At 33.3% G+C, this 21,796-nt stretch overlaps 2 protein-coding genes across 3 annotated transcripts; one reads left to right on the plus strand and one right to left on the minus strand.

The window, feature by feature from the left end:
- The first annotated feature begins 2,920 nt into the window (after nucleotides 1–2,920).
- Nucleotides 2,921–14,546, plus strand: LOC111702065 (facilitated trehalose transporter Tret1). Of its 2 annotated transcripts, XM_023473626.1 has the most exons (18): nucleotides 2,921–3,349; nucleotides 4,075–4,210; nucleotides 4,598–4,658; nucleotides 6,314–6,415; nucleotides 7,031–7,087; nucleotides 7,146–7,210; nucleotides 7,631–7,693; nucleotides 9,563–9,635; nucleotides 9,956–10,062; nucleotides 11,417–11,497; nucleotides 11,552–11,622; nucleotides 11,906–12,000; nucleotides 12,395–12,475; nucleotides 12,646–13,166; nucleotides 13,217–13,287; nucleotides 13,355–13,433; nucleotides 13,804–13,880; nucleotides 14,281–14,546. In XM_023473626.1, exons 1-18 carry the CDS (start codon nucleotides 3,281–3,283, stop codon nucleotides 14,311–14,313), a joined length of 1,842 nt encoding a protein of 613 aa, XP_023329394.1. In that variant the 5' UTR covers nucleotides 2,921–3,280; the 3' UTR covers nucleotides 14,314–14,546. The 2 variants fall into 2 exon arrangements, with proteins under 2 accessions (XP_023329394.1, XP_023329395.1); XM_023473627.1 differs by lacking the exon at nucleotides 7,031–7,087.
- A 1,516-nt stretch (nucleotides 14,547–16,062) lies between these two features.
- LOC111702087 (uncharacterized transmembrane protein DDB_G0289901) lies at nucleotides 16,063–19,266 on the minus strand (the record flags this gene model as incomplete). The annotated part of the gene is given in 3 exon segments (XM_023473657.1): nucleotides 16,063–17,579; nucleotides 17,622–18,403; nucleotides 19,216–19,266. Coding segments are annotated over 3 exon segments (1,120 nt in total), but the record flags the coding sequence as incomplete, so codon positions are not given.
- Nucleotides 19,267–21,796: the final 2,530 nt, after the last annotated feature.

Genomic DNA, 21,796 nt, shown 5'->3' on the forward strand with positions numbered 1-21,796 from the left:
TTTCTATAAATATTTACTTTTCACTTAGAACATATAAAAAGTTGTATAAACCACTCTATTAGTCATGTGCATAATTAGGCACTAATTATAATTACTGATTAATACTTCTGATCTGATAAACCTCTCATGTAGAAATGGACATTGTTTTTAGGAACAAACGAAATTTTTCGTGAACCAATGTGTCGTTCAGAAAAGAAAACTAAGGACATGGACAAATGATTTGGATAATTCAGAAATGAAAAAAACGATAATTTTTAAACGAACGAACCTAAAAAAAACGATTTAGAACAAATCTTTTTAAAAACAAACGGTTTTTTACTGAATGAACGATTTTTTCCAACAAACTTTTGAAAACTATTTTTTTTTACTAAAGGAATTTTTTTACTAAACATTACAACTGTACGAACTACTGAATGATCGTTCATTTAGAAAACTAACGAGACGAGATATATGGGAAATGAACATTATTTTGAGAACGAATAAAATAATTTTTTTGCACTAATGAAAAAGGAATGAACAATGAACGAACGAAATGAAAAAAGCCGAATGTGCCCATCATTATACTCTCATGTCATGTGGAAAAATTTGTTATTTAAATTTAAAACATGAGTTTTAAAAACCTCCTGTATGACACAGGCTCATTTTGATGTATTACGCTCATTTACCATATGGCGTATATCGGATTGAGGCTCGTAATGCCTGGCAAATAAGGGAGGCTCTAATGCTGTATAGCGGAGGCTCATGGCGGCCGGGGTTCCCTCCCTCTTTCCACCTTTCTAATTGTTTTTTATTAAGAAAAAATGTTTTTTTTAAGATCTAGATATTTATTATATTATATAAACTGCACAAAATTGTTCACATGTATTTAATACAACTATTTTACGATACTATCGTGTACATATATTCTTAGATTAATTAATAAAAAATCAAACGGATACATTTTATCGTTTTTCCTGTTACAATTGATGTTACGTTTATATTCAAGTATTGATAAGACTGCATTTCAGGATAAGAAGGAAAAAAAACTACATTATTTATAAAAGGATAGCATTCCATTAGCAGTAGGTTTGAAAATCAATGAAGTAGTGGAACATTTAATGCATAAAATAAGTTGATGTTGACGAGACAGGTTTATGTGGATTGAATAAAATTATTACTATGTAACAACATACAGATTGAGAGCTCTACCAACGAAGTACATTGATGGTTCTTCGTTGGTGTGGCTGCATATTATTTTAACTATGTAATCTTACAGTTATATAACCGACGTAAGGTAAGAGACTATGTAATTAAGGAATATGCCAGCGCGGAACATTGATAGTTCCTTGCTGCATATTATTTTCAAGCCTTTATAACCGACGTAAAGGTAGGAAACTATGTAATTAAGAAAACATATACCAGAGGACTAGACTCACGCGGAACATTGATGGTTCCGCGCTACTGTCCAGGACGCTTAAGAGAGATTATGGTTTAATCTCTTCATATTCCACATATCTTTTAGATTCTAGAGTGAATATGTTGCTCGTTTGTATTATTTTCGAGCCTTTATAACCGACGTAAAGGTAGGAAACTATGTAATTAAAAAAACATATACCAGAGGACTAGACTCACACGGAACATTGATGGTTCCGCGCTACTGTCCAGGACGCTTAAGAGAGATTATGGTTTAATCTCTTCATATTCCACATATCTTTTAGATTCTAGAGTGAATATGTTGCTCGTTTGTATTATTTTCGAGCCTTTATAACCGACGTAAAGGTAGGAAACTATGTAATTAAAGAAATATATACCAGAGGACTGGACTCACGCGGAACATTGATGGTTCCGCGTTACTGTCCAGGACTCTTAAGAGAGATAGTGGTTTAATCTCTTCATATTCATCATATCTTTTAGATTCTGGAGTGAATATGTTGCTCGTTTATATTGGCAACATATTGGATGGAACGACGTAGAAACGTTGTCCCATTATCTTGAGACATCTTGGTTTCTCAGCGGTGAGGTTTGTCTCCGTTATCCGCCAGCTCGAGAGGCGTTACAGTTCTCTGAGACTGAATTAGTAAAAGAGAACATTAGTTTATTTTAAAAAGAATTTTGTGAGTGAGAAGAAAAATTCAGATCTTAGCTTAAATTCTCTTTATCTAGAGATCTATTTCAGAATATTATTCACAAAGAGTTATTAATTTTACCAAAAATTATTTGTAAGAACTAAATTCCAAAAAAAAGAGATAAAGTTGGATATATAAGATCTATGCGGGGTCGTTTTACTACGACTAGATTTTGCTGAGAGAAATATACTTCTGAATATTTACGATTTTTGTAACGTTACTTATATGAGGAAGAAAATGATGTTTAACTTAAATATTCAGGTCTTTTATACAGAAAAGTATTTTAGGAATACAAAAATAGGTTATTAAATTTAAAAAAAATTAAACCAAAAGGGAGATTATGTGAATAGGAAGATTGCGGTTGCTGAAATGTGACAGAAACCTGTGTAAAGCAAGACTTATAGCAAATGAAAAAAGAAAGTTTTTTTACTTCGATTAAATAGGGTTAATTTTCGAAGTTTTTACAGTTTTTATGTCAGAGATATCAGATTAGAGGATAAAAGATAAAAAGATAGTTTTTTGACTTTATAAAATTAACATTGTAGTATAAACTTAATAGAAACTCATGTATAAAGAACTAAATAATGGCAACTTTACAAAGAGAAACTCAATATAACAAGCCAGATGGAATCGATTAAAGCACTAACTTTGCACAGACATTTATTTTACATTATTATTAAAAAATCCTGTGCAGGGTTCTTTCTATGCTGAGCACGTTCAGAATGTTAGCGTTTGGCCTTTTTCTGATACGACATGGGCGGCTGCGAGCGTTTAGACGCACCTGAGGGCTTCAGTTCCTCAAAACCGCAGGACTCTCTGTGAGCCTCGACCCATCGGGAAAACCTAACCCCGCAAGGGACAGAGGGACCCAGGGTTGGTTTGGGCATGTCCATTACCGACCAGAAAAAATGTTAAAACATAAAAATTACATAAAAATCTTTTTCCGTAATTGATAAAATTATTGTACTTCAAAACATAAGGAAGTAAATGTTTGAAATAAAATAAACTTTGGAGAAATTACTGTGCTATCAAGAAAATTACTGTGCTAACAAGGAAATTACTGTGCTATCAAGGAAATTAAAAAACTAACTTTTGCAAAATCACAAAGTGATAATCAACAATAATTTAATGAGAAGGCAAAGTCGGCAAAGTGTAGAGAATACATTGTAGAAAAAATGACGATATCAGAATCTGATTTATCCGTAGATATGAAAACGCGGAGAAGTGGCTCTAGCTTCAGAATGGTAAATGTTTTAAAAAAGGAAGGATAAATGCCTAATTCAAGATTATATTTTACCGTATCTTGTTACAACATGCGTGTCTTAAAATTGTTTGCGAATAAAAATTTTTATTTTTAAAAAATTAAGTATTATAAAAAACATAGATTTATTAAAAGAATAGATAGGACACTAGATGCGTCTTTTCAAAATTTGGATTAAACTCGTTCACAATACCTTAACACAATAACAAAATAAAGGAGTTTTGCCAGTCGGCGTAGAGTTACAAGACAGAGAGAGCCTGTTCTACGCCGACTACGCAAAACTCCTCTGGGCTTCTGCCTCAGGGTCATTGTGATTTGTGAACGAGTAATTCATACAAATTTTGAAAAGACGACATCTAGTACACGGTACATTCCTGTTCATTGCATGTACTGGGCCGAATTTCAACTAGCCAGGGCAAACAGTATAGTACAAATACAGACTATATGAGGCAAAACGGGACTGTATGCCAATTGAATGATCCCCTTCTAGTGAAATTTATGTGATTGTGAGTGTCCTATCTGTTATTTTATTTAATCTACGTCTAAAAGTGTTAAAAAGTCCATTTTCTACTCAATATTCCATAGTAAAAAGTAATTCTGTATTGTACCGTACTGTACTGTACTGTACTGTACTGTACTGTACTGTACTGTACTGTTCTGTACTCTACTGTACTGTACTGTACAGTACTGTACTGCACTGCACTGCAGGTGTTAGCCGGAATAATATGTACACTACCTGGCATCTCCTCTGGTTTATCAATGGGGTTCTCAGCAGTTCTAATCCCCCAGCTACAGGAGCAGGGGGCAGATATACAAATATCTTTAGAAGAAGGATCATGGATAGGTATTTCATAAAGGTTGTCCTAATAAACATGTGAATTAAATGACGACTTCTATATCGTCCTTGTTCCATGCGCAATTATTTCGTAAACATAATTTTGTTGTATATCACAGTTTAAAAAAATATTCTCAAAATCATTTATCCAATATGAACAATCTTTGAGTATTTTAAAGATTGAATTTGCGCTCTTGCTATACAATTATGCACCCTAAAAACATCTGATAGGTTTCAAATGAATCCTAAACAATGTTTCAATAATATTGCAATCTCATTTCAATTATACATAGATTGCCGGTTACTCCCATTAAGAAAGGTTCCGCCCTTAATTTTCAAAAGAGTTTAATGATTTAATATTCATTATACAACATTACAAATATTATTTAATTTTAGCAAGTCTGTTTGTGGTTGGTGATCTGCTTGGGTGTGTTATAGGCGGACCGATAGCAGATAGGTAGGATACGGCAGACCAATAGCAGATAGGTAGGATACGGCGGACCGATAGCAGATAGGAAGGATACGGCGGACCAATAGCATATAGGTAGGATACGGCGGACCGATAGCAGATAGGTAGGATACGGCGGACCAATAGCAGATAGGTAGGATACGGCGGACCGATAGCAGATAGGTAGGATACGGCGGACCAATAGCAGATAGGTAGGATACGGCGGACTTTTGTTTATGACAAAGAGATCGTTCTAAAATTTAGGGTCTCAAGGGAGTATTTACCATATTTGAAAATACAAATAATCATTTTTTGACTTATATTAGAAGTTTTGGGAAAATAACTAAGACTGTACCACAAAGCTAAGATTTCTCAAATAGGCAGACAAATTAATGATTTCTTTCAAAATAACCTTCGTAAGAACAAACATTAAACGTCATCCCGTATTTAGTTTTTCTGTTTGCTTTTAATCACGAAAGATAAAGTAAAGTTATTAAGTTAATTAAAATCATTTACAGCGTCTTCTTGTCCTTTTTTGTCTAAAACGTACACCCCACACCAAGATGTGGACGCTATATCACACACACAGGCAGCCGTAGTACATTTGAATTTCCGAGCCGGGTCAACCTTTCCGGTCCCAGTTTGTACTGTACCTATCTCTATGGACAGGACTAGCCGGTGCAACAAGGTTGACGCGGTCAGACTTTATGCTTCATATACGCTGAATTTACTTTTACTGAAGGGGCAGATTTGCGTGCACAAATTTCAATCAGTATTTGGCTAAATATTCCTTAAGCTAGAAAGAAGAGCATTGCAATTTTAAGATATATATATTAAGAACTACAACAAAGTATAAGTGAGTTGGTGAGGTAAAACCAAACAACGCCAAGGCGATGCGACATTGCCAAGTCAAGGCTGTCTAAAAATTTTGATGACTTAAAAGTTTCAGACTTTTCTAAATCTCAGTGCGTATTAACCGTAATTTTGTCCGAGATAAGTTTTAGAATAGTTTTTTTTAGGGGGGGGGGGGGAGCATCCCATTGGTTGATTGAGCCTTCATAACCAGTGCCTAAAAATGCGTTAATAACACACCAAATTTTATTTTAATTGTATTATAGAGCTATTCAAATTTTATTATAGAGCTATTTAAATTGTAATAGAGCTGTTTAAGTTGTATCATAGAGCTATTTAAATTGTATTATAAAGGTATTTAAATTGCATTACAGAGCTATTTTAATTGTATTATAGAGCTATTCAAATTTTATTATAGAGCGATTTAAATTTTAATAGAGCTATTTAAGCTGTATCAGAGCTATTTAAATTGTATTATAAAGCTATTTAAATTGTATTACAGAGCTATTTGTACTGTATTACAGAGCTATTTAAATTGTATTATAGAGCTATTTAAATTGTATTATAGAGCTAATTAAATTGTATTATAGAGCTATTTAAATTGTATTATAGAGCTATTTGTACTGTATTACAGAGCTATTTAAATTGTATTATAGAGCTATTTAAATTGTATTATAGAGCTAATTAAATTGTATTATAGAGCTATTTAAATTGTATTATAGAGCTATTTAAATTGTATCATAGAGCTATTCAAATTGTATTATAGAGCTAATTAAATTGTATTAAAGAGCTATTTAAACTCTTTTGTTCAGGTTTGGAAGAAGGAATTGTATTTTGCTTAATTCAATTCCTCTCAGTCTTGGTTGGATTCTGATTCAACAATCTCAGACCCTTCTTCATCTATATATATCCAGGTATAGAGAGGGGCGTTGTATTAAAATATTTATCCAGGTATAGAGAGGGAAGTTGTATTACAATATATATCCAGGTAGAGAGGGGTGTTGTATTAAAATATATATCCAGGTATAGAGAGGGAAGTTGTATTAAAATATATCCAGGTATAGAGAGGTGCGTTGTATTGAAATATATATCCAGGTATAGAGAGGGAAGTTGTATTACAATATATATACAGGTTTAGAGAGGGGTGTTGTATTAAAATATATATCCAGGTATAGAGAAGGAAGTTGTATTAAAAAATATATACAGGTTTAGAGAGGGGCGTTGTATTACAATATATATCCAGGTATAGAGAGGGAAGTTGTATTACAATATATATACAGGTTTAGAGAGGGGCGTTGTATTAAAATATATATCCAGGTATAGAGAGGGAAGTTGTATTAAAAATCGAAGAAGAAAAGCCAACGTTTTTTTGTTTTTAAAATCTAACGACGCTTAATGATTAAATGTAGTGAAATGACAGATTTAAACTTTTTAAAAACGAAAAATCAAACGACGTTGGTTAGTTTTAAAGAAAAAAGTTTGTCAACAGAACTTTGGTCAGCCCTAGTTTTTTTTATAAAATGATTTAGAGTTATCACTGGAATCGGAATTGGAGCCGGGCTTCCCATTATTTCAATTTATCTGAGGTATTTCTTAATATTTTTAAACATTTAAAAAAAATATCATATTTTATTGTTTTTCAAGAGAAATCTCTTCTGCTGATAAACGAGGCTTGATTTCAATTTTACTTCCAGCATCCGCAAATATAGGTAATATTTCCGCCAACTTTTCCAATTCAAATTCAACCATAATTTTGGTTTTTATTTCGTTACAGAAAATACCATTTTTTCCATCCAAAATTCATTTCAAATATAACTTTATTATTAGTTATCTATTTCAAAAATAGTTCTAAGTTAGATTTTTACTTCTAACAAAATTTCAGCTAAAACATTATTTACTTCGAGCTAAATTCATTAAATTTTGTTTGATCATAATTTTTATCATTATTTTTTTACTTGAAATTAACCTTACCTGTCATTTCTCTCATCATAGTCTTTCTTAGTTAAGTTTATCAGAGAAGGTGTTGGAGGTTTTAGAACATTTTTGTTCTATCAGTTTTTGTTTAAAAATATTTGTGAGAGTTTTAGGTTGTTATTTTTGGGTAGCACTGTATTGTTTATATCATTTAGGTTTTTTGTTAATGTACGTTCTTGGATACTTTATACCTTATTGGAGAAGTACAACTTTACCAGGTACTGTACTAATACTAGGTGTACAGGTACTGTACATTTATATGGGTACTGTACAATGTTCATGTACGTACGTTCATGAATACTCCAGTAGTTTTTAGGTGTATACAACTTTACCAGATACTGAACTAATACCAGGTGTACTGCAGGTAAATACTCTACAGTAATCTTGAACGTTTTAGCTCTTTTAAGGTGTACAACTTTACCAGATACACACATATGCTATCTAATTTATAGACGTACATCAATACATGATTATTGTTTATTATAGTGTACAGTGTGTCCCAATAAATATGGGAATTGAGAGACGACTTGAATATCGTCTTTGATTTCCAATAATTGATAAATGATATAAAGTGCATCAAAAATAGATTGAGAGTCCGATGAGCTTTCCAAATTGTGGTCTACCGTCTTATTATATTTGAAATTGACGGAGATTAAACATTTGAACAGTTGTGTTTATTTTTAATAACTGGAATCTGGACAAATTTTTTCATATTTCCGTCAATTTTGAGGATGAAAAAATGGTAGACCACATTTTGGAAATCTCGAGACTAGTAGTTTTCGGTGTTAAATGTTTTAACTGTGATACTACAAAATAATGTATTCACAATAATCCCAATTGAAACAAAGGCGAGATAGAAGTCGTCATTAAATTTCCATGTATATTGGGACACCTTGTACCTTAGATTAATTGAAATAACAAATAGGACACTAGTTGTCGTCTTTTCAAAATTAATGTGAGTTTCGTTCACAATATCCCTGAGGAAGAAGTCAATAGGAGTTACGCGTAGTCGGCGTAGAACAGACTCTCTCTCTGTCTTGTAATTCTGCAGAGAGAGAGCCTTTTCTACTCGTACTACTCGTAGCTCTGTTGGGCTTCTGCCTCAGGGTTATTGTGAACGAAACATACATAAAACTTGAAAAGACGAAAACTAGTGTCCTATCTGTTATTTTAATCAATCTATTTCTTGTACATTCGTAGAAACTCTAAACTGTTCGGAGGAGTATAAGTATTCCATAGATGAATTTAAGGATACTTTATACCACATGCATTTTGTGTACACTTTTGTACTTATTTAAGGTATAACTTAAATACTGAATGCTTTTTTAAAAGATAAAATGTTTTATTTATATTCTTGGATATTCATATTTTTTCCAGTTTGGAGGATTTATCATCGATAAGTATGAATAAACAATAATGTACAAGCTGGGACCCATAAAACTTTGGAAAAGAAATACGACTGTTAGACTAAAGTGCGTCTTCGACAGATTTGTAAAAACCATTTTTTGAAATTGTTCAATGAACTTGAAAGACAGCAACTCTGCAGTGTACTGTTACACACAGGGTGTCCCAATAAACATGGGAATTGAGAGACGACTAATATATTGTCTCTGGTTTCCGATTAATGATAAATGGCATAAAATGCATCAAAAATTTATTTCAAGTCTTATAAGCTTTCCAAAATGCGGTCTACTTCTTGTATTTTTAAATTTTACGTAGATTTTATAAACATTTGATAAGTATTGTTGATTTTTGAAAAACTGTAATCTGAACAAATTTCCCAATATCTCTGTCAATTTTAGAGGTGAAAAAAATAAAGACCACATTTTGGAGTTCCCGAGACTAGTAGTTTTCGTTGTTTGATATTTTAGCTGTGATACTACAAAATCATGTTTACGAAATAACCCAGTTTGGGAAAAAACCATTTAGAAGTCGTCATTTAATTCCCAAGTTTATTGGGACACTCGTAGTAACTTAATTTTTAAGCTACTGATAAAAGTATTTGCTTTGTAACAACATCAAATACACAAACAATTCCTAAAATGTCGTCTTCCTTCTCTACAGTTTATGGGTCCCACTTTGTATAGGAATACTTCTTCCCTTGGTTCCTTGGCTAGCGGTCTACTTCCTACCAGAAACCCCAGTCTGGTTGATCAAAAAGTATTTTTTTTCTTCATAAATTCTTAGTTTTTTAAAAGGACTGTTGAGGTAATTTAGTGACCCCAGCATTTTATTATTTTCTCGGTATAATTTACTTTTGGTTTTCTGCTACACAGAGATAATGAAGAAGATTAAAGTCTTTTGGAATAAAATACTTTTTAAGCTAGTTTAAGCTAGACAAACGACGAACTCCTCCATTACTGATCTGCAGACTCATCATAAAATGGTTTAAAGGATATAAAGTATAAAAAGAAGGGTCACTAAATATCAAAACATTAGTCTCTTTTCTGAACTTATACATTGTCTTTTTCTTTTCTTAGTTTGAGGAGGTCAGAGGCAGCTGTTAACCTCGCTAAGCTAAGAGGTCTTACCATAGAGGATGTTCAAGCAGAGCTTAACAGTTTAGAGCAACCTTCAGTTCCTTCAGGTCAGGTGTTGAAAACTGAACAGTGAACACGGAACACTGAACACTGAACACTGAACATTGAACAATAAAGACAAAGCATTAAATGCTGAAAAGCAACACTGAACACTGAATACTGAACACGGAAAACTGACCACTGAACACAGAACACTGAACACTGAACACTGAACACAGAACACTGAACACTGAACACTGATAACTGAACAGTAAAACTTAATTCTGGACATGAAACATTGAAAACTGAATACTAAACACTAAACACTAAACACTGATACTGAATACTGAATAGTGAACAGGAAATACTGAACACTGAACACTGAACATTGAACACTGAAAACTGAATACTGAAAAATGAACAATAAACACTACACTGAATACGGAACACTGAACACAAAGCACTGAATACTGAACACTGAAAACAAAACAATAAACCATGAACACTTAAGATTGAACATTAAACACTTAATATTGAACACTAAACACTTAATATTGAACACTAAACACTTAATATTGAACACTAAACACTGAATAATTGAACACTAAACACTGAAAACTGAGCGCAGAACAAGGCACACTTAACGCTGAACACTGAACACTAAACACTAAACAATTGACACTAAACACTAAACACTAAACAATAAAACCTGAACACTGAACACTGAACACTGAACACTGAACACTGAACACTGAACACTGAACACTAAACACTAAACACTAAACACTAAACACTAAACACTAAACACTAAACACTGAACACTGAACACTGAACACTGAACACTGAACACTGAACACTGATACTGAACACTGAACACTGAACACTGAACACTGAACACTGAACACTGAAAACTGAGCGCAGAACAAGGCACACTTAACGCTGAACACTGAACACTATGAACACTGAACACTGAACACTGAACACTTAACACTAAACAATAAAACCTGAACACTGAACACTGAACACTGAACACTGAACACTGAACACTGAACAATGAACACTGAAGACTGAAGACTGAACACTGAACACTAAACAATAAAACCTGAACACTGAACACTGAACACTGAACGCTGAACACTGAACTTAAAAAAAAAACAATGGCAGTAACTTTAGATGACTTCCTGATTGATAAAGGTACTTTGAAACCTTTATTTAATCAGCAATGAGGAAGATATTGTCGTTTTTCTATCTGAAAACCGATTAGTAATGACAATTGTCTATTTAAATTTTTGATGAAACAAAGATTAAGATTTTGTTCTGAATCGGGAATAAAACCCAAAACATTCTAAAACATTTAATACCTTACAGTCTTAATATTAATAAAAAGATTTTAACTTTGACTTACTGATTATTTTTGTTTAGAAAGCTTTGAGAAAGAAAGTGGAAAGTCTAAATTGTCTCTGATTACAAATCGAACCAGTATCCTACCAATGTTGCTGCTAAGTAAAACTTTTTTTAATGATTACAGAAAAAAATGAAAAATATCTTATAATTCAGTTTTCCTGTTTTTTACCCAGTCCTTCAGTGGGTCGAATATGGTGAGCTACTATACAGTAACTATTTTACAGGTAACAGAACAGATTTTTTAATCACCACTGTCACTGTTCTCTTTTTCGTAGAATTTCAATATTTTTTGCAAATTTCGAAGCAATTTAGTAAAACCCACAGTTCTTTTTGCCATGGTCACCAAAAATATTGTTAAAATTTGTCATTTACAGACCTAGACACGCTTGAGCAAGAACAATGAAAACTATCAACGAAATAACAATCTTTTAGCTACAACTTTTCAAGATTCGGTGAAAAAGGGAAATATAGTTTTAAACCAATAAAACAAAAACAATTATGATTTAGATGGCCAAAATTCCAATCGATGAAAGCATTGCCTCCATCTTGGTAGCGGCTCAGTTTGTGATAGGCTACTGCTGTTCAGCTAGTCTTATCAGAAGGTTAAATATTATCTATCAATCATGCCCGCTCTGCAGTTTTTTCTTTCAAATTTGGACTTTACAATTTAGACTACCCAAAGAATATCCTATTTGCAACTTTTACCTGAGTAACAGTTCGGCAGATTGGCAGTTTTTCTATTTGATAAATTCTGATAAACCCAACCCCCCAAAAAACCCAATCAGACTAGGATTTGTCTTGGGGGGGGGGGGGCTGGTTGCTTCAAAAATTATTTCAACAGTCCCTTCAGGACTAAATAATGGGATTGGTCTTAAACTTACAACGGTAAAGGTTTATTATATCTTGTCAAATTAAACCATATTTTTAATTTAACTTTATCTATTTTAAAAGGATAAATCCTAAGTTTATGAAATAATATGAAGCCATAACTTTTAGGTTTCCTATGAGGACTCTTCTGATGTGCTCCCTCTTTATCATGGGTATGGCGAATCTAGCCACCAGTCTGGTTCTCATGAGGTTGCAATTTGTATACTGAATCCATCTTTCTCATTAGTTCCTTATTTAACAACGCTTTTCAGGGCCCGAATACTAGCCCCATTTCTATGCAAATTTTGAAATTTCGACGGTTGGTTCAAAAGCGAGCTTTTTTAGTCGAATATGTTTTTCATACTATAGATTTTTTTTAGGAATCAGAGAGATTGTTTCATGAACCTAGCATCTGCTTCCAATGGTTATCCTGCACAATTGGGCCAATCAGCTGATCAGAATTTTTCTTCCAGCCAATCAAATACAAGTCAGCTTATATTCAGCCAATCAGATAATCAGGATTTTTCTTCCAGTCAATCAAACACAAATCAGCTGGCATTCAACCAATCAGATGATCAGGATTCTTCCAGCCAATCAAACACAAATCAGCTGACATTCAACCAATCAGATGATCAGGTTTCTTCAAGCCAATCAAACACAAATCAGCTGACATTCAACCAATCAGATGATCAGGATTCTTCAAGCCAATCAAATACAAGTCAGCTGATATTCAGCAAATCAGAAAATGACAACATGTCAACAAGTCAGCAGGTCAACATCCAAACTGAAGCAGATCATGTTTACAGTTTTATTCCAGTGATATCATGCATATTTATATGCTTTGGATATGGAATTGGGCTCGGTCCCATTCCTTTCATTCTCTTCGGCGAGCTTTTCCCAAGTAAGACACAATGTCTCTTTTTTTATTTCAAACTTATTTATTTAATCTAGGTGAAGTCAGAGGCATAATGTCGTCAATAACTGCCTTTCTAAGATCCATAACAGTATTTGTATCAATTAAGGTATGTTGAAACATCCAGTGAAAAAAGTAACAATTGTTTATTTTAAAACTAAATATTTTAATTTTAGATATTTCCCATGTTTTTGCGCTACTTTGGAATCGGAGGTTCATTTTTGACTTGTTCTTTAGTTTGTTTTTCAGCCCTAGGTAAGCACATAAGAAAGGGTTTAATTCTTTTAATTTGAATTTTATTCAGAAAAAAATAATAAAAATATATTTTAGTTACAATTGAACGAATTTAAAGCTTGGCCTATTATCGATTTTCCAGGAGTTTTAAATGTTAAGAAAAGGTTTGAAATTATGCAGTGGAAAAAAAAATTCAAATTATTTTGAAAAGTATAAAACTTATATCTAAACAAGTTCAATTTTTTTTAGCCTATGCCCACCTTAGAGTACCATCTGCTTCCTCAAAAAATGTCAGCCAATTTGGTCCAGCCCTTTGACCAGCTATAGCTAACATAAATCTATATATATAAGCGAAGAGCTATACAGATAATAAAAAAACATACTTTTTCAGGAATTTCTTTTTTCACCGTACCTGAAACAAAAGGCTTGACTTCTAGTGAATTGGAAAATATTTATAAGAAGCAGAAGGTAAATATATTAGTTATGGGGACTTAAGGCATAATTTCAAGTGCCCTGTATTTCCGTCCGCCCAAACCAGAAATTCTTGTAAATATTTCTGATTTTAAAAGGCAGTTTATAACTTCCTTTTGGGATGATTTATTTCGTGAACTTACTGTCAAATGGCTTTCCTACCTTAGAACTGAATTTTTCATTACTTGTAAAATAAGGTTAAGCAGCGCACTTCTGCACATACCTTAAACCTTAAAATCATCAGTCTTCTGAAAACTTTCAGTTTTATCATCATTCTTAAAACCTCCACATGCATGCCGACATGCCCCCTGTACATGGAGATTCAATTGAAATTTAAACTATAGTCCCTTTATTTAAAAAGAATGACATTTGAAGTCACCTTCTAATTTACTTTTAGACTCCAGCGCTTCCAGAAAAGATCTCTGTATAATGACGAAAAAACTTCTCTCATGGTACAGGGTGATTCACTAATAATGAGACTTAATGTTTGGTATTTTGCAATAATTATAATATTAAGTAGTATAATATGCTAGGCTACAGGGAACCAAAGACTTAAGTAATGATTAATATTTATGTAACCGCTGAAGTCTCATCCTTGGTGGATAATATTGAAGAATGATTATTGTTAATATTTATGTAACCGCTGAAGTCTCATCCTTGGTGGATAATATCAAAGAATAATTATTGTTAATATTTATGTAACCGCTAAAGTCTCATCCTTGGTGGACAATGTTGAAGAAAAAATATTGTTCTCAATGTTGTTAAAAATTTGCTCATTATTCATAATTGATTGTGTAAAAATATTTATTCCATATACATTTATTCTAAAATTGCAGTTTTTAGGCTGTTCAAAATGTTGAATTTGTAGTTGAATGCGCAGTTTGATAAAAAAAACTGATTAACTATTGCATTTTTGCAACCAAGAAGCTCAAATAATAATCTGTTGTTAACTGTGGACATAAAATTAAACAAAAAGTTTAGGAAAATTGATTTAACATGTACAGTTTCCATGAGCTGTGTCTAATATATGTTTTTGCTGAACTAAAATGAAAAAAAAATATATTGTGAACCATTAAAAAATTGCAACCTAAACCATTTTTTTGCATAAAAATATTTATGTTGTAAACTTGTGAAAAAATTCTTATATTTTATTTACCAGTGAAAGTCAAATCTTATAAACGTATTAACAAACTAACTAGCTAGCTCAATTATATGTACACGATAATTTTTTGTATTAAAATAGTTTTTTTTCTACTAGCCGTAAGATGTTTCAGGTATACATTGTATGTAAATTTCGATTGTTTGTCTCTGTCTGTTATTAAACGACTAAACTGTTTGTGCCCAAAGTTCTGTGGCAACTCACGCGACCCCCAGGGAAGAGTTAAAATAAACGTTAGAGAAGTAGTGGAACTAGATCTGCCTAGTTTAACAACTTCTCTAGTAGTTCCACTAGATCTGCCTAGTATAACATCTTCTCCAGGAGCGGAACTAGATCTGCCTAGTTTAACAACTTCTCTAGTAGTGGAACTAGATCTGCCTAGTTCAACAACTTCTCTAGTAGCGGAACTAGATCTGCCTAGTTTAACAACTTCTCTAGTAGTGGGACTAGATCTGCCTAGTTTAACAACTTCTTTAGTAGCGGAACTAGATCTGCCTAGTTTAACAACGTCTCTAGTAGTGGAACTAGGTCTGCCTAGTTTAACAACTTCTCTAGTAGTTCCACTAGATCTGCCTAGTTTAACATCTTCTCTAGTAGTGCAACTAGATCTGTCTAGTTTAACAGCTTTTCTGCTGACAATAAGGTTAACTAGAGAAGTGGTTCAACTTAACATATTGAATTCAACTGCGTCCTGGTATAAGAAAAGCGAAGTTTTGCGAGAAAAAAAGCGAAAATTTCGAGGGGGGGGGGAATGAAACATTTTGCGAAAAAAATACGGGAGATAAATTATTAATTATGACATAATAAAACCTTTAATGCTGAGCTCTCAGCGCAGATAATAAGTTTTTTTTTGCGTAATTTATTGTTGCAGCTATGCTGTTTGCGGGTTTTTTCGCGAAATTTTGCGAAAACAATTTTAGTGAAACAAGAACAAATTTTTCGCATTTTTTCGCAAATGTTTTTGTTTACTGGAAATCCTAGCTACTTCCATTCCTGCCTAACACTGCTGGAGTAAAACTGTTTTCAAAAATTTGTTTATTTTCAAAACCTCATGCAGATTAATGTAAATGGTTGCGAAAATTAAGAAGGGAACAGAACAGTATTTTTATGTTTGATGATTAATTCTTTTTTCTTTCCCATGAGATAAGTATCCTTCTCAGGTTCCAATTATTTCTCTGCCTGTGCTGAACAGCTTAATACGATTGACATGCTATGTACCCCACACAATGATCTCACAAGAAGAAAATGATTTTGTTTATTTGGCGGACTGTCCCGTTTAGGCCTCTAGTCAATGTACATATACTGTTCGAAAATGTTACGTCTTTTGAATACGTATACATATTTGAAAAATAGGAATCGTTGCTGAAATACGTATTTTGGTTAATAACGCAGTGTACAATATACCTGCCTTAAAGTCAGCACGATATTTCCAAACAGTGGCTTGAAATAAAATATAGATTTCTTTGAAGGGCGGTTAATAATTAAGTCTCCAATTCTATACAGAACCTTTGGATTCAAATGAAAATATTAGTAATTGCTTCATAGTTAAAGTTTAGTTATCACACTTATTTTTAATTGTATAATCACTTATTTTTACATAACTACATGAAGTTTGTTTATTCACAAAATAAAAACTGATTGAAACATGAATATCAATAGAGTCTGCAAATATAAAAATTATTCTTTAGACATAAGGCAAGATTTTTGACAATTTAGCAATATATTGGTAATATCTTGAGAGGTTGGTTAGTCTGAGAAATTTAAAATGTCCAAAATTTCATTATTAGTAAAAGTTCTTGTTTATAATGTTGCACATGATGCAGAATTTACAATAATTTTACATTAAACACAGATCAGGAAGATAGCACACTGGGTTGAAGCCCAGGCGTCTAACAAGTCGGTACGTGTCAGGTTCAAGAAATGCAAAGCCGCAATGTTCAGTTAAAAATGAGCAATGGGCTTAGAGAAAGAAAATATTTGTATTTTTATGATTACTGAATAAAAGTACTTATAGAACCACTTGACCCATCGTGGAGAGCTGATATACAGACAATAATGCGAACAACTTATATGATAACCTCAAAATACACATCTTGATTGATTGCAATTATCTTGAGATATACATCAATATCAGCTGTACAGATTAGTAAATCCTGTCCGGATCAACGCTGCATACTGTCTACCTGATCTGTGACATTAAACCAGGTTATAGATGTTTAGAGAATTTCTGAATCACCGACACAAGGACAGCTAAACAAACTTGACTGCATCTCCAGCTTTAGTTTTCCTGGACTGTAGGATCTGGGATAAAGATAACCCTGAACCAGAACTCAGACCGTTTAATCCGTATCCAGTATTTACTCCAGAGTTGGAACCACTGCTAGAGATGGGTACTATTGTCAATCCTGCAGCGGACCCTGATGTCCCTGAATAACTAATTGGGACATTTACCAGTCCTGAGTTAGATCCCGATGATCCTCCGTTAAAATTGGATCCTGAACTGTAACCGCTGGATCCAGTGTTAAATCCAGTTGATCCTGAGTTGAAACTTGATGTCCCCGGGATATAGCTAGATGAACCTGAGTTGAAACTTGATGTCCCCGGGGTATAGCTAGATGAACCTGAGTTGAAACTTGATGTCCCAGGAGTATAGCTAGATGAACCTGAGCTATAGCTGGATCCTAGGTTAGATGATGAGCCAGAGCTATACCCTGGAGAGCCGGTGTTGATCCAAACAGAATTAGAAACCGGTGTCCCAAAATTATAACCAGAAGATCCAGAATTGTACCCAGAAGAACCAGAATTGTATCCGGAAGAACCAGAATTGAATCCGGAAGAACCAGAATTGTATCCGGAAGATCCAGAATTGTATCCTGAAGATCCAGAATTGTATCCAGAAGACCCAGAGTTGTATCCAGAAGACCCAGAGTTGTATCCAGAAGACCCAGAGTTGTATCCAGAAGACCCAGAGTTGTATCCAGCAGACCCAGAGTTGTATCCAGAAGACCCAGAATTGTATCCAGAAGAACCAGAATTGTATCCAGAAGAACCAGAATTGTATCCAGAAGACCCAGAGTTGTATCCAGAAGACCCAGAGTTGTATCCAGCAGACCCAGAGTTGTATCCAGAAGAACCAGAATTGTATCCAGAAGAACCAGAATTGTATCCAGAAGAACCAGAATTATATCCGGAAGGTCCAGAATTTACCCAAATAGAATTGGCTGATCCTGAATTTGCAGAGTTAAGTCCACTACCGTAACCTCCTCCGCCGTTGCATTGATAGCTTCCAATCTCAGGGGTAGCACATGCTTCATAGGACCAGTACTGGGAGAATCTTTCAGACTTCTGAAGATCTTTACATCTAAAACAATACGCAATATTTAGTTTATTTTATCTTTTATTAAAGTGATTGTAAAGGAAATCTGGAAGGGGTATAGGCTGAAAATAGCATTTTATGAGTTGATCTAGGCGGCCGCCTAAGAGTTATATCTAATGTTCCTGTCTCTAGAAATTGATATAAAACTGTGTCAAAATTATACCAAAACTCATATATATTTGAGATTTGGCATAATTTATTCCAAGTTTTAAACATATTATATTCAGAAAATACGCAACCAATCTGAAAACGACGATAACCGAGAAGAACCTGAAAAACTCAGGTTTGTTAATTTTATAATTTGACTTTAATCGTTTTTCATTATTAATAGATAAACTTGATCTAATATAATTGATACGTATGTATCACATGATCAGAACTTCAACCAATGGCAGCGCAGTATCAGTATCACGTGATACATACGGAGACACTTGAAAATGTGCTGGTCCACTTTATAGTAATTCAGCATTGATTGAACTAAACCTTTTGGTGCCTACCCACTGAAGCGGGTTCTAAATTTGCATAATTCAATCAAAAATATAAATTGGCAGAGTGGAGAAACTGTGTTTGACCCATATTTACTCCATTAAAAAGTATCCAGTTGAGGTTTTAATCTCTAAATCGCCTCAATTAAGAAATCTTCTTGCAATTTAATAAACTTAAAAATGGAGTTCAATTAATCATATCTATTTTAACATTTTCAAATTTTTTAAAAACCTCTTTAGCACCTTTTCCCGTGGGGGGAGGGGAGCAGGGAGCCTGGGACACCCTTATTATTAATGGTTAAGAAATCTTACCCCGCGTATTGTGGATTAACATAGCACCAAACAGCCCCGGTGTTATCGGACCTGTAAATAATCGAAAGAATAATTATGATTCTAAAATTTTTTATCTTTAAAATTTTTTTTTAATGAGAATACCGTGGAGAATACCTTAACTATTATTTAGTTTTGGGCTTTCTCTGAACAGCTTTCAGAATAAGAATTTTTTATTTTGTTTAACCTTTTAAGCACTCTAACCTTGTGTTCTGTAATTCTTTTCTTTTCTATTGGATAATATTAAATTTGGTAAAACCAGAGGAATTTTGTCTTTGCAAACCTTTGATATTTCAAACCTTCATTATTATTTCATTTAACAGAATACATAGTTTAAAATATCTAAGGTTTACGACATTGGGTTGCAAAGATATGATGATTAGAAATCAGGGTTTCAATATTTCGAAAACAATGAAATATTTCTTCCAGCAGTGTGATGTGAAACATATAGCAATGAGATTGCATGAATAGAATGGTTGGGATACTACAAGGTGTCCCAATAAACATGGGAATTCAGTGACGAATTCGATATTGTCTTTTTAAATAATTCTTTGATTTAGTATAGTGATACCTACTGAGAAAGCTGTAAGAGTTTCGTCTGTTATGTCACATTTTGTTTGTTTATGTTTTGACTGCATACGGTTGTACTTAGTAAAACATGAAATTGCAGTATACAAACAGAGTAAACTTGTCCGTCTTCGCTGTTCATCTTGCGGAGACCTTACAGACACCTCTTTTTAGTCTTTTACCCTTTTCATAAAATAAAGTCTAGCAGACATAACAATATTATGACTTTTGAAATTAGGTATTACAATGCTAATTATTAACAAAGACGATATCGAAATCGTCACTGAATTCCCATGTTTTTTGGGACACCCTGTATTTTACGCGTGATATTTACAAGAATTAAAATCTAGATAATTCTGGCATTCCATTACTCATGATTAACACGTTTGGAATATGCGAGAGCTTGCACTGGTATCTTTTCTACGAGCAGAACATGTGAAAAAACTACAAGAATTGAACTATAGAATTATCTCAAATATATTACACNTTGGTATATGGGATGGTTGGAAGGATGGATGGTATTTAAAAATTGTATGGTAGAAGGGTTGGAAGGATTTGGTGAAAGGATGGTTGGAAGGATGAATGGTATTTAAGAATTGTATGGTAGAAGGGTTGGAAGGAATTCTTGGTATATGGGATGGTTGGAAGGATGAATGGTATTTAAGAATTGTATGGTAGAAGGGTTGGAAGGAATTCTTGGTATATGGGATGGTTGGAAGGATGAATGGTATTTAAGAATTGTATGGTAGAAGGGTTGGAAGGAATTGATTTTAGGATGGTTTGATGGTTGGTTAAGAACTGCTTTACTCTAGTTTCACCTGCTGTTACTAATACATATATATATATATAAATATCGCGGGACTTAGCTCCGGGATTCCCAGGGAGATTAAAGGGTCTTTTCACTTTTGTTATTTAATAGATTAAAGGGTCTGTTCACTTTTTTCATTTCGGGGATTACAGGGTTTCTTTGTTTTATTTTTATTTCGAAGATTTAAGGGTCTGTTCTCTTTTTTTATTTAGGAGATTAAAAGCTCTGTTCAATTTTTAATTTAGGAGATTAAATGGTCATTTCACTTTTTCATTTAAGAGATTAAAGGGTCTCCTCACTTTTTCGTTTAGGAGATTAAAGGGTATGTTCACTTTTTCATTTTGGAGACTAAAGGGACTGTTCACTTTTTCAATTAGGAGATTAAAGGGTCTGTTAATTATTTCACTTAGTAGATTAAAGGGTCTGTTCACTTTTTCATGTAGAAAATGAAAGGGGCTATTCACTTTTTCATTAAGGAGGTTGAAAGGCCTGTTCACTTTTTATATAGGAGATTAAAGGGTCTGTTCACTTTTTCATTTAGGAGGTTGAAAGGCCTGTTCACTTTTTATATAGGAGATGAAAGGGTCTGTTCACTTTTTTATTTAGAAGATTAAAGTGTTTGTTCACTTTTTTATTAAGGAGATTAATGTGTTTGTTCACTTTTTTATTTAGGAGACTAAAGGGTCTCTTCACTTTTTCATTTAGAAGATTAAAGTTTCTGTTAACTTTTTTATTTAGAAGATTAAAAAAGAAGATATTAATGGACCCTCCCACCATACGTGCACACTGCACTTTCACATGCCTCAACCTATAATTTTTTAATTCCTTTATCTCTGCAACTTGATGGTTTAAACCTTTGATATTTCAAGCATTGACCTCTTTATTAGATCTATCAGAATTCATAGCTTGAAATGTCATTTCACTTCAGCTTAACCCCACTTACAAGAGAAGTGGTTCAACTAAGTTTCATGCGGATCAGTTTAGCTTAGTTCTCTTGCATTTCATGTCGCCATTCTTTCAGTTTATTCACCAAATAAATTTGCAAATTTTCTGTTTAATTGGTGCATTTTCAAAATTAATAAGTGCTGACATTTTTTCAGGGGAAAATATTTCGAATTTGACGGTCCCGTCCATAAACTTCCCCCAAAACAATAAAAAAAGCTTGGACTTGATTGGTTCAGCCGTTTA

Source organism: Eurytemora carolleeae, unplaced genomic scaffold (genome assembly GCF_000591075.1).
Source record: "Eurytemora carolleeae unplaced genomic scaffold, Eaff_2.0 scaffold53, whole genome shotgun sequence".
NCBI lineage: Eukaryota > Metazoa > Arthropoda > Copepoda > Calanoida > Temoridae > Eurytemora > Eurytemora carolleeae.